This window comes from Nelumbo nucifera, chromosome 3, assembly GCF_055504915.1.
Source record: "Nelumbo nucifera cultivar China Antique chromosome 3, China Antique-T2T, whole genome shotgun sequence".
Lineage (NCBI taxonomy): Eukaryota > Viridiplantae > Streptophyta > Magnoliopsida > Proteales > Nelumbonaceae > Nelumbo > Nelumbo nucifera.
Window position 1 is genome coordinate 39,454,631 of NC_142651.1, and position 13,114 is coordinate 39,467,744.

The following is a 13,114-nucleotide window of genomic DNA, read 5'->3' on the forward strand; positions in this document are numbered from 1 at the left end:
AATAGGTTTTTTTTAAAAAAAAGGCATATACTTTATTGGAATTTGTGTTTGCATCCATTACAGCTAAAAGACTTTTTGATAAGAAGATAAATTTACCAATGCAAAACTAACCCAACTTTGCAATTTATATGAACCGTTTTACACTCTACATATTTGTATTCACACTTATTTGCAACGCAATCTTAAGAACTAGGGTTCCGTTTGAAAAGAGTGCAAATGCAAATATGTACAATGCAATGCACACACATAAGATTTAAAAATATCATATACTGTACATATTTTCATTAAAAAGTGCATTATGATCATTTTGGGAAGAGTGTAAATGCAAATATAAACAATGCAAAACCTTGTAAACGGTATTTCCTAACCTATATTTGCACAATACATATTTGCATTTACACTCTTCCAAACAAAGTCAGCGGAGTAAATGATAAAAGGACTATTCATTAAAGCTGAGTTTGGAAGGAGTACAAATGCAAATATGTAGAGTGTAAAGCCTTATATTTTGTATTATTTTGTATGTATTTGTACTGTATATATTTGCATTTATACTCTTTCCAAATTGAGAAAAATCAGTTGCATTTTTTTGCGATGTAAATTTATTTTTACACCGTGGAAGTATGTGATGTCAAATCAAGTTTAGGAAAATGTAAAATGGGGACCGATCATTATACTCATTTACACCCATGCCATTTGGTTAGAAAAGGTAAATAGACGATGCAATTTTTACATGTGTTTGATTGATATACTACAAAAGTAAACAGAAAACAGATGTAGTGATTGTTGCTTGTCATCATCGGATCTGAAAATTTTCAATCGCTTAGGCTGCATTTGGATGTGATGTAAATTAAGAATCGATATAATTTTACATCGGTTCGGTTTTGTATGTGTTTGAAAAGAGGGTGTAATTATTATTCATGTAAAATTACACTCAAATTCAGTTTTGCATGTGTTTGGATGGAGTGTAGTTTTATGTCCATAATCAATGTAAAACCTCATCAACTCTAAAGTTTTACTTCAATAATCAATGTAAAAACTACATCACTATTTTCAAAAAAGCAATAATCAATGTAAAACTTTACACTCTTTCATCCATCAATATTTTCAAAAAAGCAATAGTCACTTTTTGGTTCAATGTAAAATGTCATCAGTGTATTTTACATTGATGACGTTTTACACTAATTCCAAACACAGCCTTAATGACATAACCCAGTGGCAACAATAACAACAATAACATAATCAGCCAATGCAACCTTAGAGTCAATGAAAATCTTGAAAGGATTAGTAGAGAAATCAACCTTATTCACAGTTTCGGTGAAGATTTTGATGCCGAATTGAAAGGATTGGTTTCGACAGCGATCTATGAGCTCTATTCCAAGTGCTAAAGGATAATCGCATGATAACTTCATTCTACTTAAACTCTAACCACTCTCTTATCTTGATAGACTCTACAAGTTCTACATCTCTCCCTAGATAGAGTTCTATTGTAACTCAGACTAATCTCCTAACTTGAGTGTTATACTCAAACTTAGTTATATTGTTATCTATATATAGACCAAGATTCGATCAATCTATTTATTGAACCATTCTCTTAATATCTCTCTTCCTGATTTCTATCTCCAATAATCCCTTCAAGGAAATCGAGGAAGTTCTCAACATTGGATGTGGTAGTGAGCTAACCTCCAGGTGCTATGTCGTTGGCCATTCATCCTCGATGAATTTGAGCTTGGCTAGAGAGGCATAGATGGTGGCAGTGTGAGCCGTAGAGCAACTGCCAATGATGTTAGCCGGAGAATATCCGTGGTGCTGGAGATGTTCGCTAAGGCAGAAGAAAGAGAATCGGCGGTAGAACAAGATTCGAACACTGTTCAGACAAAGTTTCGACATGTTTTTTAGGTCGGATTATTGATTATACCTTGGTCGTCGACAACAGGGAAGGCAGATGTAGTGACCGTTGTATCGTCTTTGATTCTCCGGTGAGAAGCAAAGAGAGATGAAAGCAAGTTTTTACTATTTATCTCGACTGAGAAGAGAGGAAAGCATTGTTTTCAAAACCGGACTGGAAAACTGGGAATGTTTTTCCCCAAAATCAGAATTTTGTCAAAAAACATTGATTTGGTCAACAAACCACTGATTCGAGCAGTTAAACTGTCTGAACCTTCAAATCGTTCAACGGTTTTGACCGTTTTTTATTTTTTGTCAGAATTGACCATTCATTCAGTTCGAACGATCAGACCATTTGACCTGAGAACCGGACCCTCATCGGTTTGATTTTAAAAACCTTGGAGGAAAATTTTACATGAAAAAACCAGTATAAATATTACACCAATCATTGATATAAAAACTTTCTTAAATAGAATTTTACATTGCTTTACGATGCATATTAAGACCTTAAATGGAGCAAAACCGGACCAGAGTGCACGCTTACAGCAGCCCAAAGTTTACACCGCAAATTGACACAGCCGAAGGAAAAAAATTGCACTCTCTTTCCTGGAAGTTGCTCCTCAGGGTGGATAAGAACTTAACAAGGCTACGTATCCCATTGACAAGGCAGTGGAAGGGTAGTTAAGTATTGAGTTACCTTACTAGCTATCCTAATCTTACTGGCCTGTTTGGGAGGGATTCTTCATTGATTGATCAGTTTGGGAAAAAGTATATTTTAAAATTCATGTAAACATATTTTTGGCTTTCTGATTTTTTCACCAAACTTCACGTAATGGATTTTCGGGTTTTTCGCTCGCAGAAAACCAGGAACTGCTGCATGCTATAAAATCGCTTTCCTTGTAAGTTTGTACTTAGTACATGTCCATGTCCTCTAGTATGGTATCTTTACCTTAGAAAAAATTCAGTGATTTTGGTGAAAACTGGTACAAAGAAATTAAAATAAGGTTAAGACTTTAAAAAGACCTGACTTTGTAGAAAAGGAGCAAACTAACATGTCTAGCGATTTTTGGTTCACTTAAATACTACTCAGTTGTCAAAATCGTATAAAAAAGCAAAGCCTTATATGTTGGGAGATGGCGAGATGGGCAGATGGCTCACAGTATTTATTGGATTAGGTTTAATGGTCCAAATTCCAAAGTATTTATTGGATTGGATTGATTGAGCTAATATCTGATCCATTGATAGAAGATAAAGATATAGGTGCCAATGGACCAGGTTTAGGTAAGAACAAATCTAAACTAAAAAAAAGAAAATGAACAGATTGAACGGTCCAAACATTGAATTGAACCAATCTAAAATATTCATTAGATTAAATTAGACCTAACCTCATCACCAACAGCTCCGAAAAGAAAATGGTCAGATGGGCCTAGGCTTTAACGTTGATATTTCACTTTTATGCGACTTTTGGTCCAGCAGACGCTCCTAGATAAAGTCATAGTCACATGGATGACACAGTAGCCCCAGTACTGCGGCCTTCTTTTTTCCCACACAGCTGGATGGGCTCTGCACCGAATTGATATTTCGTATATGTCGGAATTTCAGAAATGAAAAGGCTATTACTACTCCTACTACTACAATACTCATCTTAGTTATACTAATATTAGTATTACCTACCATTACTCAATTCTTTGCATTTAATGCAAGGTGCCAATTGGTTGGGCCTCCTAAAATGAGTTATATGGATGAATATTGTAGGATATTTTCAGAAAAATGAATAATACCCACCTGCACCAAGGATAGGAGTTAGGGGTTTTCGGGATGAAAAAAAATTAAGTTGTTGCATTTAATTAATATTAATGGCCGTGCAACTCATGACAGACTGTTTGTTGTATTAATACTCGGTGAAATCGATCAGTCACAAGCAGGCCGCAGCTAACAAGGACCATTAAACTATTAATTGGAAGTTATTTGTTTGGTCATGACTCGTGAATCCTCCCTCCTCTCCCACTGTCCCACTGTCCCACTGTCACCAATCTCATCGCTACGGCGCTACGGGTTAGAAAGCGTCCTCAACATGCTGGCTAGCTATGTCATGTCTCAGCGCTTATGATTCAGAGAGCGCGTACCAGACCACAAAACTCCAATTCTTCCCGTTCTCAATTATAACCCACCGAAAATAGAAAAATTTTTTCTGCGTCTTCGAAGCTTGTACTTGTACTTTTTTACGGTGCATGATTCAGCCCTACTTTTTGTTTTGATGGAAATTTTTAATGTTTATAGTAGATAAGAGTAAATTTTGGGTCCTAAATAAAAATAATGTTTTTAATAAAATTTAAAAAATAGGTTAGTTTTTTTTTTTAAATAATATCAAATAAGAATAAAATTATTGATTATATTCTTCCTCTTACATATCATTCATCAGCAGCACCACCCTCCCCTTCTGTCCAACACCACCACCACCACCTCCACCTCCACCTCCACCTCCGCCTCCGAAGAGGCAGCAATGCGGTGCTGGTCTACCGTGCATGCATCCACCACCACCACCTCCGCCCACCTCTCCGCCTTTGCCTTTACCCAATGCAGCAACGCTGGATAGTAACTGAAATTCAAGTAACTTCTTGAACTTTCAAACCTAGAAATCCAATCAATTTCAACTCCAAAGAACTACTCCACGTTGAAAAAAGTTTTACAAAAGAAAAAAAGAATAGTAGTCACTTGGCAGGAAAAGCAAAAGAAAAATTGTGCTTACAGAGACGAAAATTTTTGAATTTCAAGAGATCGATAGAGATGTTGAATCGACGTTGGTCGTCTGAGAGCCATTTGCTATTTGAAATTCTGCTAAAGAACAAGGTGATTCTAAAAAACTTTCATTCAGCTTGTGATCTGAATGCTATGGTTGGCCATCCCTTGCCCGAAGCCTTCTGGAAGAACATTGAAACACCTTGTGAGAACTAAGAAATAGTTCGCACCTGCGAGAGCTTCCAAAAGTGATGCAGTCGAAGGTTTTTGTTTGAAGGGTTTAAGAAGGAAGGATATCGTACTATGTTACATATTTAGAACGTTAGTGCAATGTGCAATCGTTGACCCTGATTTTGAGATACACATATTTGAACCATCAGATGGTGGGCGGTGTTGGGCAGAGGTAGAGGCATTGCCGGAGGTTGTCAGAGGCGGCGGCGGACGAAAACACTGATGAATGATTTGCAAAAGGGAGAAGATGAATAATAATTTTACCTTTATTTGATATTATTTTTAAAAAGTTAACCTAATTTTTAAATTTTATTAAAAATAGGAAGAGTGACAAATAACCCCAGGGTCAAAATTCATAAACTCAAAGTACATTTGGGGTAGGTGCCAACTCAGAATTGATGCCAATTCATGGGTGGGTATAAGTGCATAGAGTGTGGTTTTTGGATCTTCTAAATGTTTATAGCTTTGCGGAAATCTGCATTAGGCCTGTTTGTACTTTTCCATTAAAAATATTACTTTTATTGGTATTATGGCCTAAAAAATTACCTTTATCTGCTATAATCCCCATTAAATAAGGTGACTTGAACGGAATAGAATCTACTCACCACATATGGGCACCTCACACACACATCCACGTGCATTGAGAACATCTTCTATGAATAATAACTTATAAATACGAAAGATGTTTTCAATACGTAAGAGAATGTGCGTGTGTGAGGTCAGTGTGAGACACCCTGTGGAAGGAGCAGATCCGGTCTTGAACATCCACCATGAAAAGGCCAAAGTATGTTTTGCTTCAAATATGTTTTGCTGGAGCATCCAATATCCCAAAATATGTGTATTCTCACTTATATTTATATGTGAAAGTAAAATATAAAGGTAGGTATCAAATTCCGATTGTCTGAGCTTTACATGTCGAAGATGATTAAGGAAAGTGAAAACAGTCTTTGAAAAAAGAAAACTCATCATTAATTGGGGTGGTTAACGGGATGGGGATGGGCTACCCCACTCCTGTAGGGGTGGCTGAATTGTTTTCTCGTGACTGACATGGCCCCTTCTTCATGGTGGACTTTCATGATATTTTGTCCATAATTTCTTTTTTATATAATTAACTCTATTTATACTCTGGGGAAACTAATATGCATGGTCAGATTAAATCAAAATCTGATCCAAAGTCCAAAGTATCGGAATACTTGGATCTAACGGAATCCAATCCGGATCGGATCCCATTACAGACGTAATATTGCAATGAAGGTAGGTTATCTGCCAGGTGCCTACTAGATCTGGTCCCATTACCAATATCGCGAGTTTAAATCAGTCCCTCACAAGACTGCCCCTTATAAAGTCCTACAGCACATCTTCACCATATATGATGACATCATCCCAGTTATTATCATCAGGAGATGTTTCGAATACCGGCGGGAATGTAGTGTGGGACGTTGTGGGGATGATTCAGAGGCAACTTTTTGTCATGAATATCAATAAAAAATAATATTTTTATAAAATAATTAAAATAAAATAACTTTTAAAAAATATATATCAAAAAAGAGGAAGACGATGAGATCATATTTTTTTGCCCTGAATAAGGCCCTTATCTGCTAGAAACCCATTACATTATCCATGAGACCATGACTATGACTATGAGTGAATAAGTGATGGATGGAATGACTCTATTCGCCTCTACAAGAGGAGAGCAAGACCCGATGGATGGATGCCCTTTTAGTTGCAGAGTTCTGGTTGTAACCAAAAAAGAAAATTTTCATGTCTGTCGCTGATGGAAGTTACGGAACAGCGGCCGATCCATATTCCGATTACATGATTGTTGTATCTACGATAAAAGTGCAATTTCTTCGGACATCGTCGGTATTAGACTACCACACACCTAATTAATAGCATTTCCTCCTAACTCCTAAGTCCTGCTTATAAGGAGCTTTTACTACTTTACTAACTACAGATTTGCAGTGGAGAATCCAACACGTCGGATTTATTCATGCCTAGTTAAAGAAGACGATGAATCCGACGGTGCTGAGATTCGGAAAATTTTGGACGAGCACAATGGAAAAAAAATGTAAATTTGAGAAATAGGAGGTAATAGAAAATCTCGCGTTGCCGGTGACGTTGGGAACAGTCTGTGGACACTCTCCGTCGATGTAAAGTGGACCTTTGTTAGACCAAGCGTTCAAGATCTGCTGATAATCAAGCTTCAACGACAGGCGGCCTTGCAGCGGCTGATTCTGATGGTGATACGCCCATGGTCATAGGTCAGCAGCGGCGGCACAGCTACTAATTTCTTCGTCCTTAATCTCCACCACTCTGAATAGAATACCCACCTCTTCTCACTAGCATTCCTACCCTGATGATGCCTAACGCCGTGCGAGCAAGCGAACTCGCTCCCTCATCACTATTATGTGTCCCACGGCTATAGGCATAGGTTAGGGAGGATGGGGACAAGGAGTCCTCATCAAAAGACAACACTACGCTACTCCCATCCCCGGCACACCCGCCAAGGAGACCGTTCAAGGTTGCTCCGCCTCTGTCGTCGTCGTGGAAGAAATATTTCACGTTGTGTTGATTAAGAACGTCTTTCTCTTGTAAGAGATTTTGTGGGTGTAATGGAAAAAGGTTGAGTTGAGGATGGCTCATTTCGCAGGATTCCTGTGATTATTCCGGTAAAATTTCTCTCGAGAGAGCAGTAGAGGAAGACGATGAACTGTATTACTGCCATTCTTCGATATTTTTCTAAAAGAATTACCCTATTTTAATTAGGCAAAAAATTGCCCTTATCTGATATAACCCTTTATCTTATTCAAGGTGGGCCCATGAAAACAAACCAAAGGCTTCGATTTGATTGCTTGAGCGCAGGGCTACATGTTTTTGCCACCACATAAAATCAAAGAACTTGCAAGCCTGAGAACACATGTTAGAGTCTGAGGGTAAAGATCAAACCATGCATCAATATGGACGATACGTTGCTCCATTCTGAACTTCGAAAGAACTAAGCTTATGTTTGGTTGTATGGGAGTTTCCTTGAGAGGTGGTTTTTTTAGATAAATGTTTATCTGCAAAAAGTTATTTTAAACATTTTTTGCTTTTTCCATTTCAAGTGACATTTTGCTTTCCACCTCAAAAAGAGTGTGTCACATCACCATTTTAATTCAAGAACGTGAATTTGATACATACTCAGATGCCCTGTGCACATAAATCAAAAAATGTTTCAACTTTGTGGTATTTATTTGATAAATGGTAAAACCAATTAGTGATTATGAATCCCTATTTGACACTGATGTGATGTGATGGTGTTTTTTCCGATAAAAGCTCATATAATATACTAAAGTATTTCAAACCATGAAATATGTTATTAGGAAGGTGAAGCTTTTGAACATCTTCATACTCCCAGCTTCAAATATTCATGTATTGTCCACCTTGAAAATCGATACACTGTACAATATTAAACCCTAGATAACAGGGAATCAGGACGCAACTGCAAAATTTTGAATGGCACCGAACCCAGCAGTAGAAAATGTTTGAATTGCACTCGCACCCATAACTTAAACCAACATTGGGTAATAGCCTTTGGTTAAAGACCGAGACTTGGCCAATCCAATAATGACTGCACCAAACCTCTGCTCCAAATTCTCGACTTAGAGTCCCAAATCCAAGAAGTAGAGATGAAGTAACACTAGTTGTGACAAAAATTCTTGTGGCAAAGACTTTAAATCAGCAAAAGGCAAAGGGAACAGTAGAGAAGTAGAGGGACAGAAACACTGAAAATGTAGCAACTGTACCCTAAAGAAAATGAATTGGACCCCATTTGAAGTGTCGTTGTTTCCCGCTAACTGTTGTTATCTTTAAGCTTCGTCATGTCTATTTCTTTTTATTGTATTATTATAGTGGATGGGATCAGTCACTATTAACTAGCTAGCTAGATAAAAACTGATGCTTCCCAACGTTCTAATTAGCAATTACACTACACATGTCATCGCTCAAAATTTTTCAAAAAATACAACAAAGCAGACATGACCTTTCCAACAGCAAATTTTGTCTCTTACTATCCTCTCTTCACTTATTGTTACAATTTATTTTTGTTTTAAGATTCTTTCTCCCAGAACTCCTTGGAAGCTTGTTAGTTAAATATATATGCACCACAACCCAACCCATCCCCATCCGACTTTGGGATACTTTGTTGGGGTGGATCGATCGAGTAGTGAAGAGAAAAACATAAAAGAAATATGGGTAACTGCTCTCTCAAAGGGGTGGTGACTGGAAGTGGAAGAAGTAGCAATCTTATCCGAATAATGACGGATTCCGGGGGGATCATGGAGCTAGAAGGGCCGATGCTAGTTCGAACCATTGTGAGTGATTATCCCGGGTATGGAATTTTCCGGCAGGGTCACATATCGACGCCCTTGTTCCATCATGATCTGCTTCTTAATGGTGAAGTGTACTATCTGCTTCCTCTCAAGATTAATGAGACAGGAGCTCCAAACGGCAAGCTCATTAGGGATCAATTGAACAGCAATAGGGTTGGGTCGTTAAGGTTACCTGCAGGGACGCTTTCTGATCTGGTGTTCAACTCCACCATGGAGCCTGCAGCTCTCCAAGTTCTGCCTTCCCCAGGAAAGGGTGTTTGGAAAGTGAAGTTGGTGATCGATACCAAACAATTGGAGGAGATATTGTCGGAACAGGTCAACACAGAGGCCTTGATCGAGAAGATGAGGACGGTTGCAAGCTTGTCCACTGCCGCCCCCAAGCGAACTAAGGGCGCTTGGAATGTCACCTGGAGACCAACTCTCTCTGGTGCGTGCAGAGTGCCGCTTGAGGACCTCATCATGTAGAGAATATATGTATATGAATGCTGATTGATTTGCTGCCTGCCTCAACACCTTTCATTCCTTGGGTTAATGGCCTCAAGGCTGAAGTAGGTCTCTGTTCATTGCGTACTACATCCCTTCAACTACGTACTATAAGATATATTTCCAAAGAAGCCACGGATATATAGATATTACTGTTAGTTTTCTCATCTGATGAAAGTGAGTGAATAGATGGAGCTTAGCTAGCTACATGCTCTACCACTTCTGTTGTACATAGCGCGTTTGTTGTTGCGATGGTGTGTTCTTTTGTTAATTTTTTTTCAATCCTTCCGTGTATCGTTTTCCTGTGGCTATTGCCTATAGTCGTCTGATCTCTGAACTCGTATGTATTCCGTAGACGCATATGGTTAGGTTACCAACTAGATTGTTCTTTCTCGTTGTTCAATCTCTCAACTGGGCAGACGTTTGGTACAAATTAACAAGTCCTCGCTAATATCTTTAATTTCTTTCTTAACTTTCTTTAGGCGAATTCTAGCGCCAAACCCATTGATTACCCTATTTATGTTTTGCTTTTTTGTTGTTAATAAGGTTCGTTTTGCTAGTATTGCTATTACTCTAATTCTTAATTAATCACAATAGCATTAGCAGCTTTCTGATCAATTGATCATCGCCAGGCTTGAGGCTCCAGCTATCCAGTTCTATATCTGCATATTGGGCCTCAACAATAAGCCCTGTCGCTGTCCAAATAGCTGTAAGCCTGGGGTTACCCCACAGGCTAGTCCTGGCCACGTGCACCCCGTCAATAATGCTGATAGATGGGTTGTCCAGAGGATGTACAAATACAATACAAACATTGCAACTTCATTCATTTCAGATCATCACATTTTGTTTTCTGGTGCAACTTGGAAGAAGTTTACTATTTTGTACATTATGCTTTTGATGAACACCAAAAAAATAAAAATAAAAAAGAAGAAGAGATCGTACACAGTACAGACACAGATGCATGAGATTCTGTGTAGAACTGTAAACTCACTCAATTATTAGAAGAAAAATGAACATACGATTTGCCTGTGTGAGTGGTGTTTGTTAAAAAGAAATGTGTAGGACAAAACACAGGAAATGAAGGGAAGGTAGGTTCTGTACAAGTCTTAACCTTCCATCTTCAACCAACCCTTCTTTTGGATGGATAACCTTCACTCGTTTTCATGATTTCATCTCAAGAGAATGCTTTGAATTGGCCACAGTGAACCACCGTTCATTGCATTGCATTGAAAGTTGGAACCTACCGCTCCCCTTGTTCACATCACTGTGTGGCTACAAGAAGCAGCCATTAGCTTTATACTAGTTTCAAATTCAATATTGAATTAGTATCCTGATAGAGTTGGTCCTTGGTGGGTCTGTCATTGATTAGGGAATCTTATATACTTACTAATTAATCCATCACAGCAGCAAGCATCTTTGTATTGGCAGTGTCGAGCATCATTCTCTGCTAACTGCTACTTGGGGTCGTTTAACAAACAAAACAAACAATCAACGAAAAGCTCCCCCAATTACCTCTGTAAATGGGACTAATAGATCTATCAAAAACCGTGTCATTGAATAAACTTTCTTTCTCAAACCTTCCTTGGACGGTAGACAACAAACCCACGTCATCCTTGTTATCATGTGAAGAATCTTACACTCTGTCTCTCCTCTTACTCCTGATTTTACATTACTACTTAAACCTCTGCCATTGTTTCGCAATTTTATTCTGAAACCTACTCGGCCTCGAGTCCAGATCTGCTCCTCACAGAGCATTCTTCACACCAAGTGTTGTTGGCATTTTTCTCCCCATATGGGAAAATTAGTTACCCAAATGGAAGATGGGTATCACTTAACTTACCTGAGTAAATTATACGCAGGAAAAATAAATTTTCCATAGACCCCACATAAATTTGAAAATAGAACATGTGTATTTTGGTCAATAAGAACTAAGGCCTTATTTGGATAGACTTTTCGAAAGTGCTTTCGTACAAAAAACAGCACATCGTGTTTGGGTAGCATACTTCCTACTTTGACTTTCATGCTTTTTAAAAACACAAAACCCCCTTAAAAGCACAAAGTTGACTTTTATTACTTTGTGCTTTTGGGAAAGTTTTGCTTCCATTTTGTGCAACGTGTGACCACCCTTTTGAGAAAACCCCTCAATTAAGATTCAAAATATCGATATGCCCGACATGCTGGTATGGGCGTATCAAGCGAATCAATATAGCTTTTGATGCCTTTTTTTTTTTCACAACCGGTTCAGGGGGGCCGATTTAGGGTTCCTCCACCCCATGAATCATTCAGACCCCCAATACACCCACTGTATGGGCATATCGAAGGGGTCCCGAAATGATACGTATCGGACAATACATGTCAACACTTTGAACCTTGCCCTCAATCGAGACTCCCCCATTTGCTTGTTGTCTTCAAGCCCTAACCTCTTTGCCATTGTGGGTTCTTTCTCTATCGTTGCCCATCTCCGACCACCATTGCCACCGAAAATTATCACCAAAATCGCAGGTATGGATCCCAATTTCATATGTTCCCCCATTTTTTCTCCACTTCATGCACTATCTTCAAGATTAATGATATGTTTATTACATGTTGGCCACCACTGGAATCATTGTTGTTGACTTCTTCATTTCCTAAACTACTTTTGAAGCTTAATGGAATGTATATTGCTTATTTGCTGTACTGTTACAGATAGCATTCTACCTATACAAAACCAATCATGAACTGGAGTGTTATATCTATAATACCAATATAATGGAATGTTTATTGCATGTTCATCAACTGTCTGGGAAAAATAAATTTTCCATAGACCCCACATAAATTTAAAAATAGAGCATGTGTATTTTGGTCAACAAGAACTAAGGCCTTATTTGGATAGACTTTTCGAAAGTGCTTTCGTACAAAAAATAGCACATCATGTTTGGGTAGCATACTTCCTACTTTGACTTTCATGCTTTTTAAAAACACAAAACCCCCCTAAAAGCACAAAGTTGACTTTTATTACTTTGTGCTTTTGGGAAAGTTTTGCTTCCATTTTGTGCAACATGTGACCACCCTTTTGAGAAAACCCCTCAATTAAGGTTCAAAATATCGATACGCCCGACATGCTGGTATGGGCGTATCGAGCGAATCGATATAGCTTTTGATGCTTTTTTTTAATTTTTTTCGCAACCAGTTCAGGGGGGGCGGTTTAGGACTCCTCCACCCCCTGAATCGGTCAGACCCCCAATACACCCACTATATGGGCATATTGAAGGGGTCCCGAAATGGTACGTATCGAACGATACGTGTCAATACTTTGAACCTTGCCCTCAATCGAGACTCCCCCATTTGCTTGTTGTCTTCAAGCCCTAACCTCTTTGCCATTGTGGGTTCTTGCTCTATCGTTGCCCATCTCTGACTATCATTGCCAC

The 13,114-nt window shown here is 38.5% G+C and overlaps 1 protein-coding gene across 1 annotated transcript; it reads left to right on the plus strand.

Annotated features, from left to right (window-relative positions):
* Nucleotides 1-9,149: 9,149 nt before the first annotated feature.
* On the plus strand, nt 9,150-9,689 carry LOC104604101 (uncharacterized). The gene has a single exon (XM_010268328.1). It carries the CDS (start codon nt 9,150-9,152, stop codon nt 9,687-9,689), a length of 540 nt encoding a protein of 179 aa, XP_010266630.1.
* Nucleotides 9,690-13,114: the final 3,425 nt, after the last annotated feature.